General features: G+C 42.4%; 1 protein-coding gene across 5 annotated transcripts in view; it reads left to right on the top strand.

The window, feature by feature from the left end:
* The window catches only part of TUSC3 (tumor suppressor candidate 3), a 172,979-nt gene that overhangs the window by 123,367 nt on the left and 25,144 nt on the right, over positions 1 to 24,468 (top strand). For 2 of the 5 annotated variants that reach the window (XM_084856689.1, XM_084856688.1), the window contains exon 7: positions 12,231 to 12,294. In XM_084856689.1, coding sequence (XP_084712815.1) covers positions 12,231 to 12,294 — 64 coding nt within the window. Of the gene's footprint in view, positions 1 to 12,230; positions 12,397 to 17,292; positions 17,353 to 17,491; positions 17,677 to 18,980; positions 18,995 to 24,468 lie in introns of those variants that run through there. The other 3 variants (XR_014792154.1, XM_084856691.1, XR_014792155.1) reach the window with 3 other exon arrangements.

The raw sequence follows: 24,468 nt of genomic DNA, 5'->3' as shown, positions 1-24,468 counted from the left end.
GTCCAACCTAACTATTGCAATTCTTAAAAACAAGAAAAAAAAAAAGAAACATCAGCCATCTGCCACAAAAACCAGCAGTAGATATTAAAGCAGTAGATGTGGGGGCACAATAAGCTTTAGATAACTATTCTTCAAAAACAATAGTCTCATAATGCTTCCTTAGAATTTTCACAAGGAGAAGTCTTCTCTGAAGGATGCTTGGCTATGTTTTAATTTATTTTGAACAGTGTGCCCCTCATTTTATTGTATTGTTGAATGCCTGGTGATGGTCTTTGGCTAAGCAAGTAAGTTTTCATTTGGATTTGAGGCCACTGCACACATCCAGCTCCACAACTGTTTACAGCCCCCATACATATACAGGTGCTAAATTGTGGTGGGTCATAAGATCAGGCTTAAGGGTTCTGGCTGTCTCAGAGAATTCATGTAGGACAGTGGCAAATTCAAGAGCTGGGAAGTTCTCAATTCAAACCTAACCTGAGAACATGAGCTCATTCAGTGGCCTAATACAAGACAACTAGTTCCCCAATTATGCCTTGTCCATTCCCACCACCATCTTCATTAAGGGGATAATAGGCTAATATATTATGACGCCAATGAAGGGGACTACCCACCACCAAGGACCCTGATGTCCCAAGGTTCCTTGGGGGCGGGGGGAGGGTTTCCCCTAAAATGTTTTTCATCAGGACACCCTTTTCCCTGCATCTGTTAAAGTCAGTAGAGCAATGTTGCTGGCATAATTGGAAGACTTGGCCAACGTGAGTGCCATTTTGCCGCCCCCTGCCCTATGGCAACCTCGCAAGCCACTACGATCTTTAGGGGAGGCCATATTCATGCTGCAGCCTACAGATTTCTGTTTAGGGTTGGCACAGACATGAGCCTTCTCTGCAGTGGTGCCCACCCTATGGAATGATCAGGTATGATAGGCCTCAACACTGGTGTATTTTAGGCACTGGTTGAAAACATTTTCCCCAGCAATGAGCGATCTTTGAACCAGCCTCTAATATGATACTTTTTGTATTCATTTGTAAATCACCTCAGTATGTATTCAAATGAAAAGTGATATATAAATATTGTGAAGATTGGGCCCAACACCTCTTGACAAGCAGAGGCGTGGGAACACATTCAGAGTCAGATGAGGAAGAGGGGAAAGGGGTGGTAGAGATAACAAAGTCACTGGAGACAGGGCAGGGTAACAGTGGCAGAGAGGAGTCTTTCCAGATGCCAGCTAATCAGTTGGATCAAAATCAGCCAGAAACTGACCGGAGGCTTGGCACTTGAGAAATATTGCTAAGGAATAAATTAATAAACTGAAAGTCTGCCGGAGTTGGTGCAACCAGGAGAATGGCTTTTTAGTTGTGAAGAACCACATACCATATTGTTTTAACTGTAACAGGACAATGACCTGGGCTGTTGTAGTAAAAGCAGATTTATACGTAGTTCTTTCAATGTTCATGCTCATGGCAGCTTTTTCATTTCACTGTGTCAGAAAAGGCTGTTTGGAAAACAGTGCATCCCCATCTATTTAAAACAGAAAAGTAAACTTTAAAAAAACAACTGGGAGGAAATGCTTTCCTCTGATGCCAGCTTATTAAATTAAATTGTGTTTAATTAATGCCCCCTCACAAACATGTCTAGATTATTATTTTCCCCCATCACCTGTACCAGCTTATTGAAGCACCAAACTCATGCTGCTTTATTCAGGTAACAGTGCTGCAGACCGTTGTGGCATCTAAAATATGCAATCATGTTTAAATTTTAATGTGGGCTATTGCAGGAGCTAATTGAATTGCCTTGAGGACTAAAATGTAACTCACACAGGTCTTGTTTCCAATTACCGTTTTCTATTTTATTTACACAGTTTAACAGGGAGAAAGGAATGAGTGCAATCTACATTTAATGTAAGTGTCTTAGTGAACCGTGACAGATATCACTCTGGAGATCACAGACATACGCAGTATTTAGATAAATTTAAAAATATAATCCATTATGGCTGTCGTTGATTACTCCAGAGAGTGTGTGTAAAATATATACCATCTCTGATTCAGTAATACCAAATAAGTCTAGGAGAGCAGATAAATACTTAATTTGGTTCTCCAGAATTATACATGTATTTGATTTTATTCATTTTGATACGTTGCACGGACACTCTTATCACCTTCAGTGGGATCAAAGTCAAGTCTAAGAGGAGAATTGCAAACCCCAATAGGGGTGCCATGCAGAAGCACAGGTTTGGTCTGCCAGGCATTATTTTGTGTAGGAACTAAGTCAAAATGATTGAAGGTCATACTCAATACTAGCTACTCTGTTACTATATAACATGAATTCATAAGAATAATCAGACCTCCATTGTAAATTTTAAACACTTCAGACTAAAGTATTATTATGTTATTCCATCCCACCTCTGCACTTTAGAACAGAGGTAGGCAACCTGGTCCCCGCCTGATGTTTTGGGCATTGATTGATTGATTGATTGATTGATCGATTGATTGAATTTCTGTACTACCTTTCTGAAGCCAAACAAGACAGTTTACAAAGTTTTCAGAAGAAAAACACCATCATCCATTCAAAATGCAGTAAAACATTGAAAATAACATTTAAAGGCCATATCAACCATTGGTTACGCTCGCTGTGGCTTATGGAAGTTGAAAGTACTAGCTCTACTTTCCAAACTGTAATTCAAGGGCAGCACCATGTACAACACATTGCAGTAATCAGTATGGGATGAAAGGAGTGAGAGAAAGCAAGCTAGACGTGTTTGGGGGTGGGGAGGAGAGAGCCAAGGGAATATCAGAGAGAGGAGTCAGAGAGACTAGAGGAATGAGGTGAGGCAGTGTCCTAGGGGTGTTTTAGGGGCAAGCTATAATAGCTAACCCCCTTCATGGATCACTGCCTTGTTGTGGCGAAGGGGCTTGCGTAACTCAGTGAAGCCATAAGCTATGCCGTGCAGGGCCACCCAAGATGGACAGGTCATGGCAGAGAGTTCTGACAAAATGTGGTCCACTGGAGAAGGAAATGGCAACCCACTCCAGTATTCTTGCCAAGAAAACCCCATGGAACGTATCACAAGGCTAAAAGATATGACGCCGGAAGATGAGCCCTTCAGGTCGGAAGGTGTCCAATATACTACTGGGGAAGAGCAGAGGGTATTTCCAAGTAGCGCCAGAAAGAGTGAAGCGGCTGGGCCAAAGCCGAAAGGACACTCAGCTGTGGATGTGTCTGGCGGTGAAAAGAAAATCCGATGCTGTAAAGAACAATATTGTTTAGGCACCTGGAATGTCAGATCAATGAATCAAGGTAAGCTGGAGGTGGTCAAACATGAGATGGCAAGATTGAACATCGACATCTTGGGAATCAGCGAACTCAAATGGACAGGCATGGGCGAATTTAATTCAGGTGACCATCATATCTACTACTGTGGGCAAGAATCCCTTAGAAGAAATGGAGTAGCACTCATAGTCAACAAAAGGGTGGGAAAAGCAGTACTGGGGTACAATCTTAAAAATGATAGAATGATCTCAGTACGAATCCAAGGCAAACCATTCAACATCACAGTAATTCAAGTCTATGCCCCAACCACTGATGCTGAAGAAGCTGAGATTGATCGGTTCTATGAAAACCTCCAACACCTTCTAGAACTAACACCAAAAAAAGATGTCCTCTTCATCATAGGGGACTGGAATGCTAAAGTAGGAAGTCAAGAAATCACCGGGATAACAGGCAGGCATGGCCTTGGTGTACAAAATGAAGCAGGACAAAAGCTAATAGAGTTTTGCCAAGAGAATACGCTGATCATAGCAAACACTATTTTCCAACAGCACAAGAGGCGACTCTACACATGGACGTCACCAGATGGTCAATATCGAAATCAGATTGATTATGTCCTTTGCAGCCAAAGATGGAGAAGCTCCATACAGTCAGTAAAAACAAGACCTGCAGCTGACTGTGGCTCAGATCATGAGCTGCTTCTTGCAAAATTTCAGCTGAAATTGAAGAACGTAGGGAAAACCACTAAACCATTCAGGTATGACCTAAATCATATCCCTGATGAATATACAGTGGAGGTGAGGAATAGATTTCAGGGATTAGACCTGATAGCCAGAGTGCCTGAGGAACTATGGACGGAGGTCCGTAACATTGTTCAGGAGGCAGCAACTCAATCCATCCCCAAGAAAAAGAAATGCAAGAAAGCCAAGTGGCTGTCTGATGAGGCTTTACAAGTAGCTGAGGAAAGAAGGGAAGCAAAAAGCAAGGGAGAAAGGGGAAGATATACCCAACTGAATGCAGAGTTCCAGAGAATAGCAAGGAGAGACAAGAAGGCCTTCTTAAATGAACAATGCAAGGAAATCGAGGAAAACAACAGAATGGGAAAGACTAGAGATCTCTTCAAGAAAATTGGAGATCTCAAGGGAACGTTTTGTGCAAAGACGGGCATGATAAAGGACAAAGAAGGCAGGGACCTCACAGAAGCAGATGAGATTAAGAAGAGGTGGCAAGAATACACAGAAGAACTATACAGGAAAGATCTGAATGTCCCTGATAGCCATGATAGTGCGGTCACTGAACTTGAGCCGGACATCCTCGAGAGTGAAGTGTAGTGGGCCTTAGGAAGCATTAGTAACAACAAAGCTAGCGGAGATGACAGTATTCCAGCTGAGCTATTTAAAATCCTAAAAGATGATGCTGTTAAAGTGCTGCATTCAATATGCCAACAAATTTGGAACACTCAGCAATGGCCGCAAAACTGGAAAAGGTCAGTTTACATTCCAATTCCAAAGAAGGGCAACGCCAAAGAGTGTTCAAACTACCGCATAATTGCGCTCATTTCACATGCCAGCAAGGTGATGCTCAAAATCCTACAAGCTAGGCTTCAGCAGTATGCGAACTGAGAACTACCGGAAGTACAAGCTGGGTTTCGAAGAGGCAGAGGAACTAGAGATCAAATCGCCAACATTCGCTGCATCATGGAGAAAGCAAGAGAATTCCAGAAAAACGTCTATTTCTGCTGCATTGACTACGCTAAAGCCTTTGATTGTGTGGATCACAACGAACTGTGGCAAATTCTTAAAGAGATGGGAGTACCAGACCACCTTACCTGTCTCCTGAGAAACCTGTACGAGGGTCAAGAAGCAACAGTAAGAACCAGACATGGAACAACCGAGTGGTTCAAAATTGGGAAAGGAGTACGACAAGGCTGCATGTTGTCACCCTGCTAATTTAACTTATATGCAGAGTACATCATGAGAAATGCCGGGTTGGATGAATCACAGGTCGGAATTAAGATTGCTGGGAGAATTATCAACAACCTCCGATATGCAGAGGATACCACCCTAATGGCAGAAAGCTAAGAGGATCTAAAGAGCCTCTTGTTGAGGGTGAAAGAGGAGAGTGCAAAAGCTGGTTTGAAACTCAACATTAAAAAAACTAAGATCATGGCATCTGGCCCCATCACTTCCTGGCATATAGAAGGGGAAGAAATGGAAGCAGTGACAGATTTTACTTCCTTGGGCTCCAAGATCACTGCAGACGGTGACTGTAGCCATGAAATTAAAAGACGCTTGCTCCTTGGGAGGAAAGCTATGGCAAACCTAGACAGCATAGTAAGAAGCAGAGACATCACCTTGCCAACAAAGGTCTGTTTAATCAAAGCTATGGTTTTCCCAGTAGTAATGTATGGCTGTGAGAGCTGGACTATAAGGAAGGCTGAGCGCCGAAGAATTGATGCTTTCGAACTGTGGTGCTGGAGAAGACTCTTACGAGTCCCCTGGACTGCAAGGAGGTCAAATCAGTCCATCCTAAAGGAAATCAACCCTGAGTGGTCATTGGAAGGACAGATACTGAAGCTGAAGTTCAAATATTTTGGCCACCTAATGCGAAGAGAAAACTCTCTGGAAAAGACCCTGATGCTGGGAAAGACTGAAGGCAAAAGGAGAAGGGGATGGCAGAGGATGAGATGGCTAGATAGCATCACGGATGCAATGAATATGAACTTGAGCACGCTCCGGGAGAGTGCGCAGGACAGGAAGGCCTGGCGTGCTATGGTCCATGGGGTCACGAAGAGTCGGACACGACTGAACGACTGAACAACAATAATAGCTAACATTCCGTCAGGAAGTTCCTGGTATGAATCCTCATTCTGTCATGAACTCACTAGGTGGCCTTGGGGGATAACACCTACCTTACATGGTTGGTAGGATTACAACTAGTTAATGGCCCAGTTCACAGAATCGCAGATGGGAAAATAAATCACAGTGGCGTATTTTTCCTGCTCGGGGGTGGAGAGTAGCAGCATAATTACCCTTGGCAGTGCGGTTTGTCGTGTCGTGCAAACACAGCCAGAGTGGCTTGTTGCCGTGGTTAACAAGCCACCCCAGAAATCTACAACACCCTGGCACATGCAGGTTGATTAACAAGCCTCTGGCCTATATTAACCACCCTCTGTTCGTGCGAACCTGGTGAAGGACTTTGAACACTTTAAAGCACTCTACAAATGTTTAGTAGCACTAGTCGTACTAAAAAGAGAGCCAGGGAACTATTGGGGGAAAGGGGAACAGAAGATTAATAGAGCATGAGGAAGATAGAGAAGTGAAGAGGGGTGAGAGAAGTGAAGGAGTGGGAAAGGATTGGTCAAGAGACTGGCACCCTGCCTTCATCCCAACCTCCTATCTATGAAATTTCTTGTGTCTTTTATTAGTTGTAGTAATATAATTTGTATTATTGCATTTCTACTACTTATGAGTAATACTGTACTGCTTTTAGTAACCTACAGTTGATTTTTAGATAATGAAATGTATCTGCATTTTTACTGGCAAAGAACTCGGCACTTGTGACTGTATGAAAAACCTAAAATTATTTCCAACAGGCTACACCAAAGCCCTCTGAAACAAGTAAGTGTTAATAGAAAGAGATTTGGCATTATTGCTATAAATGGCATCACACTCATATGAAGATTTAGGAGATGAAATCCTTGATCTTCAGTGTTATAAGAAAAATATATTTTGAAGCAGTGACCCTTGAGTGTCATGTTAAGTCTTGTTGAAGTCTGCCAGGCCCTTTGGCCATGGTGACTTGCTGTTGCAGTGACTTTGATCACTAAAGTGGATTTGGAAAGAAATACAGCAGTTACAAGACCTTGGGTGAAGACTGTATAGTTGTTTCTTAAGTTCAACTAACGTGTGAGGGCAAGTTAGTGTGCTAATTCGTCCGGGGTTCTTGACTTCAGCTTTTCCTACATCAGCCTTGAAAACTCCATGTGCAGGTTCCAGTGCGAATGTGATTTAATTCAGTAATGTGCAAGGCAACAATCTCCGAGTGACATTGGATCAGTTCATATATGCCAGAATCCTTCACACAAACCAGCCTTCTGGACTGATTGCAGAAAGGACGTCTAACAGAGCCTCCCCAAACCTGTGCCTTCCAGATATTTTTGATTACAACTCCCAGCATTCCTCACTGTTGACTGTGCTGTCTGGGGCTGATGGGAGTTGAAGTCCAAACCACCTAGAGGGCACCAGGCTGTGGAAAGCTGCTCTAACATAAGAGTTGGTTGGCTATGTTGTCCCCCTTCTATGCTGTGACACATTTTTCAGATGCTACCAAGGAACAGCTCCTTGCTTCTTTTATGCAGCTGTATCTACAGGGATGCTTCATGTGGAATATTTTTAAAGCACATGCACCAGCTGTATTAGCAAGCAATACCCTTTAGAATCCCCACTGCTTTACACTCCATTCTCAGCTTCACTCCACCCTGACTCCAAGCCCAGGAGCAGTTGCTCTAACTTGTCCCAGCTCCTCAATGTCACACAAATAGGACATTTTCAAGCAAATGCCAGGCTATGGATGTCACAAGAGTTTGTCCGAGCCTGGCTCCATTTGAACCCAGCAGGTTCTTAAGAGACAAAGCCAAACTGAGCTCGTCCCTGAACTACCTTCCTTGAGCTCAAAATATGACGACTAACATGTTTTTGTTCCAGCCCCAATGCAAGTTAATGGAGCTGCTTCACTCCATTAGTTTGTATTGGGGGTGGGGAGGAGACTAGCATGAGCAAAACTGGGTAGTGGAGGATGGAGCCCTGGCCCCTGGTGATTGGGGGCCCTCCTCCACCACCCAATTTCACCCTGGGACATTTTTTCTCCTCACCTCCATAAGAACCCATGGTTCTTGACTTCCTATGGGGTGCAAGATACAGATACTTTGAGGGCAAAATCAGGAGTGGTCTGAAAGCCAGCCTCCCCTGAATTGTCCATGGGGTGGGGAGCTGGTTTTTGTCCCCTACAAACATTTTCACTGCTACTGTATTTTTCCCCATACTCATAGGAAGTAATGGTTCATCTCAGATTGGCTTGGAACAATTACTCACTGATTTCCCCCTCCCCCCCAAACACACACACACACACACACACACACACACACACACACAACACTCTGGTAAATTCTGAGTTAATCCTAGGAGAGCTTTTAAAGCTCACCTATCTGTATACAAAATTGCATTAGGTGAAATGAGCATCAGATGTATTGGTGCTTCTCTCACTTAACCCAGTACTCTATTTGCTTGGGGGGGGGGGGGGGAATTGGAATATATGTTCACAAATTTAAAAGCTGTGATTTGTGTGCTTCTCCATCTAAGCAAGTTGGTTATTTATGTGTCATTTCCCATCTTGACAAGTAACTTAGGTGCTGTGCACTTCGGTGTTATATGTTAATGGCTATATGGATATACTAATTGGCTTTCCAGAGGGTGCTTAATTTCATTTAGGCTTCATTAATTTCCATCCCCTAGGTCGACTTTCCTTCAGATATCCCAACATTTGATAGCATTGTAATGAGGCTTGTATTTATAGGGAAGTGGGGATTCTGCTTAAAAAGAGGCAGTGCATACACACAGTTCAGTGTGGAGGTGGTGCTTTTTAAAGGAGACTTCCCAAATGACTGCTATTCGATAAGGAAGCTACTGTCAATTATGACTTCTTCTTCTGTGCAATATAGTTTTATACCAGCAGTGACAGCAGAGGGAAGGGGGTAGGTATACAAGTCAGTTGCTTGGCCAGCTAATCTCCCTTGGCTTCAAACTGTATGAACTGCAAAGCTATGCGCCGGTTTCCGGATGCTTGTCCCTAGTGGCTGAAGATGCTGCTGCAGGCTTCAACCACATGGACACATTTAAATCAATTAAAATTAATTAATATGTTCTAAAAACAAAATACTCGTGAGATGCACAGTCTTTATGGTCTCTTAATATGCATGCCAAGTTTCAGGTGTCTAGGTTGCCTGGTCGTGGTGCTGTGGTGCTGACGGAGAGACACACTTCTTTTATTATTATAGATTAATAAGTTAGGGCACTATCCTGTGCTGCCCCCATGCTAGCGGGACGATTTTGGCAATGTTAACGCTGCATTCTCTGCACATGAGTTGGAGTTGCTTTAAATTTGAACCTGAGATTATCTACAAAAGCAAGCATTGTATGGAAGCAGGTGCTTATTACTGGCTGCATCGTTCAAGTGATTCAATCACTGTATACGCCTGTTGACCTCAACTGGATCTTATGAATCTGGTTAGGAAACGGGTATTCTTCACTTAGTACATATGATTGTTCTTTCAAATGTAATAAAATACCCCTTGCAATTAATGGACCCTGAAATTGTGTTTGTGTGTGCGTGTGCGCGCACACATATACCAGATGGCCCAAAAGTAGGTATACAGTTGTTTAGAATGTTGATGGGAGGGGGAGATAATTTGTGAGTAGAAGATGTGTGGGTGAGATGAGACATTTGTGAACAGTCCGAAAAAGTCCACACAACGTGCGTCTAAGCAGCTATTCATACCTAGAATGTCCTTGCAACACTTAATGCGTAAATTGAAATTGAAGCCATACCATCCAAGACTGTTACATGGTCTTCTGGAGGACAACCCAGACCGTTGGTTGCAATTCTGTGAGATGATGCGTAACCAAATCTCTAACGAACTAGACCTTATTGATAAGATCATCTTGGCAGATGAGGCTTCTTTCAAGTTGTCAGGCCACATGAACAGGCATAACTGTGTGTATTGGGCAGATGAAAATCCTCATTTGACTATCACATCTCAACTGAACCAGCCAGGCGTCACAGTGTGGGGTGCACTGTCCAGTGAAGGTGTTGTAGCACCTGTTTTGTTTGATATAAGTGTGGATAGTAACAATTACCTAAACATGTTACGCGACGTGGTAGTGCCACAACTCATAACCAGGGTTAACTTCGCCGAACTGCTGTTCTAAGAAGATGGGGTGCCTCCTCATTATGCTTTTGCAGTAAGGGACTATCTTGACAACACCTTCCCACAGTGCTGGATCGGACGACGTGGCAGCATTGAATGGCCGCCATGTTCACCCGACTTAACACCAATGGACTTCTTTTGGGGGGGTGTAGTAAAGAATAAGGTTTTTGAGAGGAATCCCTGGACAGTGAATGAATTAAAAGAGTATGGACATTGATGCGGACCGGAATTTGTGTCGTACTGTGTGTCACAGCATTCTGGACAGGTTCGAGGAATGTTGTAACGTTGATGGAATACATTTTGAGCACTTACGAGATTAAACAGTGTTAAACAAATGTAAATGTAATAATGTAATAAAATGCAAATAAACTATACTGTATACCTACTTTTGGGCTGCTCTGTACACAGGTGGGGGTGCAGATGTTAATTAACTTCCTGGTAAATGGTAAGCAGTGGTCCATGAAACCAGAAGGCTGTTGCCACAGGGAAATTATGAGAGACATTAAGTTATAGCATACAACATATTACCAATCTCATTCATTAGGGTCGTTCTCAACACAAATGGACACCTTTGTGCTTTTGGATGAATGAAATAAACAGCTCTTCAGACACACACACACACACACACACACAGCAAAAGGCAGGTGTTTTAGACATGTTTTAAAAATCAACAGAAGCAAACTAAGATATCTCCATACTGCCAGAATCATCACCATCAAGCCCATTAGCTCTGAGTGGGCATTGGTTCCTTGCTCCTCAACCCAGTACACTAGCTCCGAAAGGCTGATCTTAAGAAACCCCCTTCACCCTCCAGATGATGCTTCCGAGTGCTCACCAACAATTCCCTGTCTCTTAATCCCCTCTTAAGTTGTACTATTGCTGCCAAAAGGGAACCATCTCCTCATTGGCTGGTCCACAAAAAGATGGTGCAGCCAGCAGGGGACAACACTGGACTCGCCCCTCCCAAAACACCATTCAGTGCTTCCCCACCCACCCACTTGGTGTGTGAGGATGGGGCAAGTGGTTTTCTAGGATACTTTACATCAGTGTGGTCTCATATGGAAGCCAACAGAGACTGGACCTGAGGGCCTTGGTCAGAAGTTGATCCTGTGCTTATGGAAATTTGCAAGTTCTTCATCAGTACATCATTGCCTTGCAGGTTTAATACAATGATGGTGAGAGAAGATGAGCACGGTTCAGGGACATAAATGACATCAGCTTGAATTGTATAGCAGAAGGTGATGCGGAGGGAGGAGTTATAATGGTTTCCATCATAAAGGAGACAGTTGATAATAGTCTGTAACATGCAAAAAGAGTAAGTGGCCAATCCACTTCTCCTTGTGCTAACACACAAAAATGAGACACAGAGATGTGTGCCAGCAACTGGGCATGGGGGGCAGCCAATGTATCCAGCTGCCACAGCAGGGAAGCTCCTTAGAAAGGAAGCACACAAGAGACCAGGCTAAAAGCTTGGCATGCTGAATAATACCTATTATCTAAAAACGATTTAATGCGTGGGTTTAGTTCTGTTTTAATGCTATCATTATAATCAAATTACAAGGACCGGGGGGGCGGGGGCAGGAATTGGCAGGCTAACGTTGCTTTACGAGCAGAAGAACTGCCTTCCCAGATCAGGCCAAAGGTTCATCTAGTCCAGTGTTCTGTTGCCAACAACAGTCTATCAGATGCCTCCAAGAAGCTTGCAAACAGGGCATGAAGGCAGCAGCCCTAGCATTTAGAGTTGTTTTGCTTTTAGCAAGAATTAATGAAGGAAAGTGCAACTCTGCAGCTGTGTTTATGTACCTGTTTCATCTTTACATGGTACTTGTTTTGTACCTTGTTTTGTCAGCCTGGTCTTGTGTTGTTTTAATTCGGTTTCCATGTAACATTATAAAATGTATCCCTTAAAAAATACATTTTGTACAGACTAATCTTTTGTAAATACTCATCTATTATTCTCTCTCATCCCTCTGTTTCTTAGAGTTACATACATGGAAGCAGCCAGGCACAATTTGTTGCGGAGTCTCATATTATACTGCTCCTGAGTATCCTTCAAATGTTGATGGATGGAACAAGGCAAGCTAAAGCAAGAGTTTGCTATTAAATGAAATTGCGTTGGCAGTGAATATCACTGAAGTTTTGAACAGGTATTTCATTCCCTGCCTATTTACTATATGAGTAAGATGATGCTCAATATTTTTGCTATTTACAGAAATCTAGAGCTCTTTTTGGTTTTATTATGTAGTGATTTCATTTTCTAAATCCTAACTAGTTTCCTGATGCTGCACTATATATTTTTATTCCTTCATATCAGAAACCAAACATGTTTGTAATGCACTGAGAATCAGCAAAGATAATGATCATCAGATGATCATAATTTTATCTCTTGATAAACTTGCCTGTCAGAACTAAAGACCTGGTTCATGCAGACGCTATACGGTTGAAATATGGATGCAAGTCACAGATTCATGAATGTGCATTCCCTCACGCTTATCACACACAGAACATATTATATGATCCAGTGCCAACCCCTATGCATCTCTAAGTGCACCTTCCTTGTCCTCACAATCAGTCGGCTGCTAAAATAGTTGGGTGGATCACAAGCATAGGTATCACATAGACACCCAGTCAGACAATGTATTCTACACAGAATGGTGAGAATGCACATAAACTCCAGGTGCCAGCTGTCTGGATCTGTGTGAACTCTGTCCTTCTCATTTAATAATTTCATCAACCAAGTGTTAAATATAGCCCTGTGACTATGCTCCAAACTTGGAAAAATGTGGGGGCCAATATCTTTGGATGCAGAGAATTCACTATAGTTTCTTTATGTTTTTAAATAAAAAACATATGATTTTAAAACAGGAGATTTTAAAGAAAATGTTTGTATATTGCAATGAAAATGTATTATATATTTTGACCAAACTCCAATGTTTAACCTACATATAGCACAAACTTCATAGTGTCATTACAAATATTTTTTCTGGTGCTCCCTAATATTTTGCTGTTAGTTGTCAGATCTTTCCCATTTTCACTGTTAGTAGTATGTACATACATCAGAAATACTTCACAAATTTAAGGTGGTTATAGAGTGTGTGTGTGTGTACACACATCTACATACCCTTACTCCCTAGACAAAATCCTGTTCTATTCTGCCTCTACTATAATGAGGGCTTTACGTGGTTTGGGTGCTGGCGAGGTCTGGGTTGCAGGATTATCCTATGGATTAGGGTTTTTCCACATGGTTGGGTTTCAGGAATACGTATACATCAGGACCACGGAAAGTTCCAAGAGGGGCTGGAAGCTGGACAGGCTTGTCTGTATGTTGCTCCAACAAGGAGCAGAGCCTTAAATAAGAATTTAGTTGAATTTTGGCTTGATTGGCCCTGTCTCCTTACTGACTGAAAGGGACCTAGTCAAAGGGACCTAGCCTGTTTTAGCAGTCTCAAGCTGTGATGGAGTGGGAGTGGCTGTGGTATGCTAGTGTCCTCGTGGCTCTCAGTAATGCAACCTCCTCTGGACACAAGGGAGACAACTGCTGTAATCGTTCTGGAGAACTGGTTCTGGAGAGATGAAAACCTCATGGTGCCTTTCCACAGCAGAGTCATTTTACATTAACTCTGAAGCCTCTTTGAGCACAAGGGTTCAGAGTCCTGATCTATGACAAATCCATGATTCCAATGGATTCTAATCATCATAAGGCGTTCTCTCCAGGAATGATCTTCCATTTTATCTATGGTATTATAGGGAACATTCCCCAACTCACAAAAAAGTATGGGCAGCTCATAGTTGTGTGGAGTTCTGGATGTGTTGAAGCCTTTGTCTACACCAGAGCCATATTTCCTTTCTTGGATAAGTAGTACAGCCATAGTTGGTTGATGAAATGCCCCTCCACACTGTTCTTTCCTTCCCTGTATCTGAGGCAAGTTCACAGGCAGTGATGATACCTTCACAGCTAGCAGTTCCAACTTCATACATTACCATGTGCACATACTACATCCAAATGTTAGGTTAAGTAAATAGGTCCTGACCAAGAAGTGGACAACATGAGTTTTAAGTGAAAGCACTCCAGTTTCCAAAGAGAAATTTTCTGTTAGCTCCCAACTTTTAACAGAGTGTCTAATTTAAATGCATTTGTTTATTTGGAAGAATGGAGGACTTTTATTCCATGATCCTAAAACCTGACTTCCAGTAAATGTCATCATACCCACAGCAGCATACATAACCAAGAAGCCAAGTTGCTGAGACACTTTTTTTTTTCTTTACTGGACTTGACACATCATTCTCACAGCTTCCTGGTTGTATGCATTATTTAAAATACCAGTCCACTCATAATGTTGATAGAACAAATAACTGCATGTGGCATCTTAATCCATCTTCCAGCAAGAGTCCTTGAAGGTTTTATTTCGTGGCTCAGTACCGTCAAACTGAAATTTGGGATGCAAAGTGGTTTCAAAAGCAGTGTGAAGTCTGATGTATGGTCTTTGGAAAAATTTGTTTCCATTACCCTCTTTATGGCAGCAATAATTATTACTTGTTCCATTGTTTCTTTGTTTTGTTCTTTAATTCAAAACAATGTGTAGAATAAAGAGAAAAGTGCCAAATAACTTTCCTAAACAGTGCTATTTAATGGTGGATTTTATAAAAATTGCATTGTCAAATTTAATGTGATTCATCTAACAACTTGGTTCTTATAACATTAAGAATAAGGATAAGGGTGCAATTCAGCTACTACTGGGCACATTTAAGTCCCATTGATTTCAGTGGAAGAAATTTAAGCATATATTTAATTTTCCACTTTAAATCAGTGTGACTTAAAAGTGCTTATATGGCTGAATCACACCAGCTGTATGATGGATAGCAAGGTTTTTGTTTTTCTTTTGATTTGATACCAATGTAGAAAGCATAGCAGGATTTGAGGATTTATAGTGCCATGCACACTTCAATCTCAAATTGCGCAGGAGAATTGCTTGGTAGATAACTAGCATTCAAGCATTCAATCAATTTGTATTTGGATGTGTCACCCAGAAAAGAAACGTATCCATTTCTCTCCCATTCCAGAACAACTACCAAGTGACAATGCTTGAAAGGCAGAGGTTGTCTTGTCTTTTTCATAAAACTTAATAATGTACAAAAAGCTATGCTGGATCAGATGAAACAACTGTCTAATCTCCAGTATCTGGTTTCTACCAGTGGCCAGCTAGATTCTCCTGGGAAGTGCACTAGCCGGGCATGAAGACAGCAGACCTTCCCTACTGTTTTGCCTCCCAGTAATTGATATGCAGAGGCGTACTGAATTTGAAAGTTCCCTTTCATGATAATGGCTAAATGAAAGACCGACTGGATTAAATAATTGCTTTAAATCAAGTTTCCCATTTTGAAATTCGTATCTTTCCTGAACAAGCAATCATATTAACTAATTGCTATAGCAATTAAAACATACTAATTTGCAATTGAATCGAGCTTTTATGTAATCTAGGACCATAAATCCAAAACCTTTGGCTGTGCAGCTCCCATGCATCGCAGAATCATCTGTATTCAGACAAGAGACAAATTTGCTTGACCCTCTGTCTATAAGGAAGCCAAACAAGATCACATACTTGAAGGCTGTGTCTGGACCTTTTCATTAGCAAGATTTGGTAGTTATTGGGTAGAAACATTTTAGTCAAGCCATGAGCCATTCAGATAATGTCTACATTACTTTCCACTGCTGATTTCATATATTGGTTTTCATTGTTGAACTGATGCATGCTTAATGCTAATGAGCAGAATCCAGTACTGCCGCTCTGCCTTCGCTGGTTCCATTGTGCTCCCAGGACCCACTGCTTGAACAACAGGGAATTAGTGGTTCTAAAAGTAACCCCAGAAACTAGCAGAAACATTCATTTCTGGAACAGTACTTGTTAGCAGACCACCCTTCTGTGAGCTCTGCTGATCTGCCCCCTTCCAGAAAGGAGCGTTTCCACTCATTTTGGATTGCTTTGGGTTCCCATTGTGCTAGCAGTAGGTCCCGTTAGCACACAGGCAGTATTAGATACTGCTCAATATTTTTATTGGGGGATTATTGTACTTTATTATTCTCTTAGCTGTCTTGGCACACTTTAGGGGGATGGTAGGAAATGTTTTAAAATCTTATTCTGTGCTTATGAACCATGTAGTCCAGATGTGCAGGATGCCTCTGGTCTCTGCATCTCCACAAGCAGGACAGGCATAAGTTGTCAGGTCTGCATGTCTGCCTTGGGGAGCATGAAGGCGTCCCCAAGAAAAAGCGGAGCCTGCCTTCCCTCCATGACACTTCATGTGCTCCTGTCAATGAACCAGACATGTGGAAAGCTGCCATCTAGCATTGCCTGTTACGAGTTTAATCTGCTGCTAGGGCCACTTCCAATATGCACCCCTATTTGTCATTGCTGCCAGAAAGCCCTTGCCCATTCTGGTGATTCAGGTGAAGGGAATAATGCTGGAGCCCTTGTGTGTGAATCCAATTGTGGTAGCATTAACATGCCAGCATCCTATCTCTTTAGAAGCAACTGACATGATATTGTGCATGATTATGCCAGCACATGGAGAAGTTCCGATGTTACTTCCCATGCCTAAATCTCCAGTACAGGCACGTTTTTTTCAGTGGCCACTGCGGGTAGGTGCGTGTGTTCAGTTGGGGGGTGGCGTTGGATACTTGCTTTGTTTTACTAGCACCAGCTTCTAATATCCCTTCAGTTTTCTAGACAACATGCTTGTTTAAAGCAATTCTCAGGTAGTGCAGAATTAAGTCCGCAAATGTCATCATAAGACATCAGAGTTTGCTGCCATAAGCTTATAGGGATTACCCTCCTGCTCCTCCTGGCAGCTCCATCTAGCACGTTTTGTACAATATGAGCATCATGCCTGTCCCATTTACATCAAAGTAAATCCAGGGTAGTTCTGTCAAAGTGTAATAATTTAGGCCTGTCTAAAGCTTACTTAAGGGATAACAAGGCTCGTTTTTTTACTGCCTCACATAATTTTGAAAGGCGAACTTCCCAAACTGTGGATTCTTTTCCCAGGAATGGAATAGATGGGCCTCTACTGCCAGATTTGTTTGCATGCAGAGCATCCAAGGACAGGTATTTGCAGGGGATGAAAAATTAATGCTGAATGCTGTTTGAGAATTGTTTTTAGATCTGAATTTCTTTTAATCTGTCATTATAACAACAGTATAATGCCATTTTTCCTCAACATCTGTTCTCCTGTATCTTAAACTAGCAAAGCCCTGTTTTCCTTCCTAAGAGCAACAGTAGCTTGTTATCAGGTACAATTGAGAATGAAGATTTATGTACTATAAACATATTTGTCACCAGCTCATGTCGATGATCATTGCCTGAAGGTACTGTATGCATTTTCACAAATAATAGTTCATGTTTTTAGGCAGGCTTATATCAATATTTTGGGTGCCCTGAGTAGCGTGGGGGGGGGGGGTTGCTTTGTTTTTAGGTGTGTGGTTTTTTAGAATAAATCATCCTAGAAGGTGAGATGCACGTGAGATAGCTTGAATGACTGTAAATACAAGAAAACTGATCAACTGAATAGAAATCAACATAAAATAGATTTGCCTAAGCTATGTCCTGCTTCTCGTTAGTACACCAATATGGAATCATTTTATTTGTTTGGCACCAGCAATACCTAGAAGCTTCATGAAATCTGAGGTGGGGGGCATGTTTATGAAATTGGTGTATGTTTGCCTTTCTGTATACAAGTGGTGACTTGCTTGCAGGGTTTATAGGCTGTCAGCAATTGGCACTATACTACTGTATTTCATATCTACAGCATTAACTTATAAGGCAAACTAGATTTCCCCTGGAAAATAAAACCTTCCTTTTAATTTATTCTCTGTGAGAGTGGGTGAGGGAGGTCTTTGGGACCAGACTGCATTTATTCTATATGTAGTAGTATCTACTGAGTGGGAGGGAAGGTTGTGGACTTTTAAGAGAAACAACATGTTGGGATTCTTCAAACATGTTGGGATACAATTCTTCAAGGGGAAATATTTCCTGTAGATAGAGAATAAGCATGCCAAGGAAAAGAATTTCATTATGACCAAGCAAGATTCACAGTGACACCCAATTTTAGTTTTTTATTTGGCCAAGTGTTCCAATTAATGTCCCTCTTAAGGAACATCCTAGTAAGTGTAGCATATGGTCATTCTCCTGCTCTTGTAGCTCTTGTAGTTTGAATATCAGCTCTTGGTTTTAACTGCAGTAGATGGGGGAAGCCCTGTTCTAAAATTAACATACATTTGGAATTCAGGTCTGGAACACTATTCTCTTCCCCACTTGCCCTTTAATCTGTCAGCCTTTCCATTCTTCGAATGTCTTGGTAAGTGAGGGGAGGGGAATCTATGCTTAATTCTCCCTTTTCGCGCGCGCGCGCGCGCACACACACACACACAGTGCATGTGCCCAGAGTGCTAGAAATTAGATGACATTTCTAATCCTGCCAAAAGCATGCATCAGTTCTCTGCACATTTTACCATAAGCTTTTCACAATACTTGCTTCAGTTTTCTCGCACTAGAACACTAAAGATTAGCAACTTGCAGTTGCAATAACATTCCATTTAATGCAGCTCAAGTAATAAATATTTTCTTTATCAAAAGACTTTCTCATTTTAAGTAATAGATTCACTAGTATAGCAAGTGATAAATTTGAAGGTCATTGTTATGGGGATTTACAATAACCTGCAGGCCTTTTTTCACAGTTTTTTCACAGGGGATCCCCTTCATGGATCACTGCCTTGTTGTGGCGAAGGGGCTTGCGTAACTCAGTGAAGCCATAAGCTATGCCGTGCAGGGCCACCCAAGACGGACAGGTCATGGCAGAGAGTTCTGACAAAATGTGGTCCACTGGAGAAGGAAATGGCAACCCACTCCAGTATTCTTGCCAAGAAAACCCCATGGAATGTATCACAAGGCTAAAAGATATGACGCCGGAAGATGAGACCCTCAGGTCAGAAGGTGTCCAATATACTACTGGGGAAGAGCAGAGGGTATTTCCAAGTAGCGCCAGAAAGAGTGAAGCGGCTGGGCCAAAGCCGAAAGGACACTCAGCTGTGGATGTGTCTGGCGGTGAAAAGAAAATCCGATGCTGTAAAGAACAATATTGTTTAGGCACCTGGAATGTCAGATCAATGAATCAAGGTAAGCTGGAGGTGGTCAAACATGAGATGGCAAGATTGAACATAGACATCTTGGGAATCAGCGAACTAAAATGGACAGGAATGGGCAAATTTAATTCAGGTGACCATCATATCTACTATTGTGGGCAAGAATCCCTTAGAAGAAATGTAGTAGCACTCATAGTCAACAAAAGGGTGGGAAAAGCAGTACTGGGGTACAATCTTAAAAATGATAGAATGATCTCAGTACGAATCCAAGGCAAACCATTCAACATCACAGTAATTCAAGTCTGTGCCCCAACCACTGATGCCGAAGAAGCTGAGGTTGATCGGTTCTATGAAAACCTCCAACACCTTCTAGAACTAACACCAAAAAAAGATGTCCTCTTCATCATAGGGGATTGGAATGCTATAGTAGGAAGTCAAGAAATCACCGGGATAACAGGCAAGCATGGCCTTGGTGTACAAAATGAAGCAGGACAAAAGCTAATAGAGTTTTGCCAAGAGAACATGCTGATCATAGCAAACACTCTTTTCCAACAGCACAAGAGACGACTCTACACATGGACATCACCAGATGGTCAATATCAAAATCAGATTGATTATGTCCTTTGCAGCCAAAGATGGGGAAGCTCCATACAGTCAGTAAAAACAAGACCTGCAGCTGACTGTGGCTCAGATCATGAGCTGCTTCTTGCAAAATTTCAGCTGAAATTGAAGAACGTAGGGAAAACCACTAAACCACTAAACCTGATGAATATACAGTGGAGGTGAGGAATAGATTTCAGGGATTAGACCTGATAGCCAGAGTGCCTGAGGAACTATGGATGGAGGTCCGTAACATTGTTCAGGAGGCAGCAACTCAATCCATCCCCAAGAAAAAGAAATGCAAGAAAGCCAAGTGGCTGTCTGATGAGGCTTTACAAGTAGCTGAGGAAAGAAGGGAAGCAAAAAGCAAGGGAGAAAGGGGAAGATATACCCAACTGAATGCAGAGTTCCAGAGAATAGCAAGGAGAGACAAGAAGGCCTTCTTAAATGAACAATGCAAGGAAATCGAGGAAAACAACAGAATGGGAAAGACTAGAGATCTCTTCAAGAAAACTGGAGATCTCAAGGGAACGTTTTGTGCAAAGACGGGCATGATAAAGGACAAAGAAGGCAGGGACCTCACAGAAGCAGATGAGATTAAGAAGAGGTGGCAAGAATACACAGAAGAACTATACAGGAAAGATCTTAATGTCCTTGATAGCCATGATAGTAATGTCCTTGATAGCCATGATAGTGCGGTCACTGAACTTGAGCCGGACATCCTCGAGAGTGAAGTGTAGTGGGCCTTAGGAAGCATTAGTAACAACAAAGCTAGCGGAGATGACAGTATTCCAGCTGAGCTATTTAAAATCCTAAAAGATGATGCTGTTAAAGTGCTGCATTCAATATGCCAACAAATTTGGAACACTCAGCAATGGCCGCAAAACTGGAAAAGGTCAGTTTACATTCCAATTCCAAAGAAGGGCAACGCCAAAGAGTGTTCAAACTACCGCACACTTGCGCTCATTTCACATGCCAGCAAGGTGATGCTCAAAATCCTACAAGCTGGGCTTCAGCAGTATGTGAACCGAGAACTACCAGAAGTACAAGCTGGGTTTCGAAGAGGCAGAGGAACTAGAGATCAAATCGCCAACATTCGCTGCATCATGGAGAAAGCAAGAGAATTCCAGAAAAACGTCTATTTCTGCTGCATTGACTACGCTAAAGCCTTTGATTGTGTGGATCACAACGAACTGTGGCAAATTCTTAAAGTGATGGGAGTACCAGATCACCTTACCTGTCTCCTGAGAAACCTGTACGAGGGTCAAGAAGCAACAGTAAGAACCGGACATGGAACAACCGAGTGGTTCAAAATTGGGAAAGGAGTACGACAAGGCTGCATATTGTCACCCTGCTTATTTAACTTATATGCAGAGTACATCATGAGACATGCCGGGTTGGATGAATCAGAGGTCGGAATTAAGATTGCTGGGAGAATTATCAACAACCTCCGATATGCAGACGATACCACCCTAATGGCAGAAAGTGAAGAGGATCTAAAGAGCCTCTTGTTGAGGGTGAAAGAGGAGAGTGCAAAAGCTGGTTTGAAACTCAACATTAAAAAAACTAAGATCATGGCATCTGGCCCCATCACTTCCTGGCATATAGAAGGGGAAGAATTGGAAGCAGTGACAGATTTTACTTTCTTGGGCTCCAAGATCACTGCAGACGGTGACTGTAGCCATGAAATTAAAAGACGCTTGCTCCTTGGGAGGAAAGCTATGGCAAACCTAGACAGCATAGTAAGAAGCAGAGACATCACCTTGCCAAAAAAGGTCCGTCTAATCAAAGCTATGGTTTTCCCAGTAGTAATGTATGGCTGTGAGAGCTGGACTATAAGGAAGGCTGAGCGCCGAAGAATTGATACCTTCGAACTGTGGTGCTGGAGAAGACTCTTACGAGTCCCCTGGACTGCAAGGAGGTGAAATCAGTCCATCCTAAAGGAAATCAACCCTGAGTGCTCATTGGAAGGACAGATACTGAAGCTGAAGCTCCAATATTTTGGCCACCTAATGCGAAGAGAAAACTCTCTGGAAAAGACCCTGATGCTGGGAAAGACTGAAGGCAAAAGGAGAAGGGGACGGCAGAGGATGAGATGGCTAGATAGCATCACCAATGCAATGAATATGAACCTGAGCACACTCCGGGGGAGTGCGCAGGACAGGAAGGCCTGGCGTGCTATGGTCCATGGGGTCACGAAGAGTCGGACACGACTGAACGACTGAACAACAAGCAGGCCTTTTTTCACAGTTAATCCTCTAAAATACATTTAATGCAGATAAAATGTTGGTAACTAAGCTACTAAAACTACTTAGTTTTCTAATTAGGTGTTTTAAGGTCAGTTTGAAGACAAAAGGGGAAGGGAATAGATGAAAGGGAAAGGGTAGGGTGATTGTCATGCCTTCCCCTGAAACTATAGTCTCAAAGGGAGAATCTGATTCAGAGATAGAAGGATCTGATTTAGGCCTAGTTGAGTTTTGGATTGTGAGGGTGCTGGGAGTTTGTTTCTTCCTGATTTCACAGTAGATTGTGATCAGGAGGAGGCAGTTACTCCTCTTCCCCTGCAGCCAGCGCTAGCCTGGGAAAAAGTGGCAGACTCAGCCCAGTCTGAGGAACATTTTTTGATATGAGGCCAGGGGGCTGACAAGGGGATGTGGTCAAGGCTGTCTCCCACATAATGCTGGTGACTGAAAAGGAGAGAAGAAAAACCGTCAGGTCGGGTTTTCAACTCCAAGCTAAGTTCCCATGCAGGGCTGGATTAACAAGTGAGGAACTCTAGTCTCCCCCTCATAAAAGCTGGTGCATAGGCATATGAGGTTGGTGGTTACAGCACTGCTAATCCCAGACACTCCTTTGCTGAGACTACTCATGAACCCTGAACTAACACATGTCTTGAATCCTGTGCCATGGGCGACCCTGTTTTGGATTATCCCACTGGATTATAAAACCCTGTCTCTGACTCCTGTTAGATTATCTGAGTTTGGTTGAACTTGGGTTCACTAAGGACTCTGATCTGTGAGCTGCCTGTGTTTTGTATCCTGCTATGATAAAGGAGTTCACTGTTTCTTTAACATGTGTTTGGTTGCTGAAGTTGTGAGGAAGCCAGGCTTGACAGTGATGAGATGAATATGAGGAAATACAGATACAACCTTGCCCAACCTGGTGCCCTCCAGATGTCTTGGACTACAAGTGTTGTCATCCCCAGCTAGCATCCCAGTGGGGATGTTGGGAGTTGTAGTCCAACACATCTGGGGGCAGATTGGGGAAGGCTGCGTAGCTACATGCACATGCTGTGTTGAAGTTGGGAACAAAGTTTAAGAGGCTAAGCCAGTAGCTTCAGAGAGGTGGGGTTTTCACCAAGAATTTGAAGCGAGAGAGAGAGAGAAGTATCATCATGTAAACGTTTTGGAATGGTGAAGCCTGGAGAAAATGGGCAGCCATTTGCAGGAGCAGGTGATATAACAGAAAACAAGGCAGAACAGCCATACCAATTAAGTAGTAGAATAGAGAGTATAAGTAAATAAAGGAATAGAGATTTCAGGGGAGTTTTCTTACAAATTCATAAGCTTGGGTGGCTGTGTGCTTCTACCACAGATTATTTCTTTCTTCAGAGAACAAATCAATGTTTTATCACCTCTACTCCACATACTTGGGTTGTTGTTTTCGAAATCGTAATTGTATATCCGTGTCTCAACTTTTATTTTGGGCTCTCATTTTCAAGCTTTTCAAAACCTATTTTCTCCAACCAGTTTGATTGGCACCTTTCTAAGTAGCCCAGGTGTTATCTCACTGAGAAGGAAAAATCTGAAAATCAGTGGTCTGTCATCCAGTCAGGTGTAGTTCCGTACTCTGCTTGTTGTAGCTGGACTGGGCTGAAATGGATTTTAAAATCTTTACCTTCATGGATCTGATAGCTTTAGATAGAACGTTGGTTCTCAGCAGCAGAGATCATCAGAAACAGTCAAGCTTCATAACAGCTTATATTTGGGGTGTTTCCTTTAAAAACAACACACATATACCTAAGATGAGCATTTTACTGTTTGAGATTCCTGTTAGAATTATGTACTCATATTGGTACTATAGGCAGCCAGATAACAAAAGCCCCCATTCTCAATTCAATACTGTTACAATAATGCTGCTCTTCTAAAATCGTTGTAGCAAATGATTGAATGACTGGTCCTGTTTTTCTACAAGTAAACGATGCGCATTTGAGCTCCCAGTGAATTCCTTGAAATCACTGGGAATGCTAATATTAAAAATACTCTCTTCTGGGGAGCTGTATTATTTACAGTCTTAGGAAAGATCTGATTGGCTAAGAGAACATCTCAAAGAGATGATTTGTGGAAGAAAGTTTGTTTTGGCCTGAAACTACCATGAACCCTCACTGTTGTCATCTATGTTCACTAAGGCTGATGGGAGTTGTAGGGTAAAACACCTGGAGGGCCACAGGTTGCCCACCCCACTCTGCATGATGGAGAGCCCT

This window comes from Heloderma suspectum, chromosome 5 (assembly GCF_057233095.1).
Source record: "Heloderma suspectum isolate Gila_16-S chromosome 5, 16-S_ref, whole genome shotgun sequence".
Classification (NCBI taxonomy): Eukaryota; Metazoa; Chordata; class Lepidosauria; order Squamata; family Helodermatidae; genus Heloderma; species Heloderma suspectum.
Note: the sequence above shows the minus strand (reverse complement) of the source record. Positions and strands in the feature narration are given on the sequence as shown.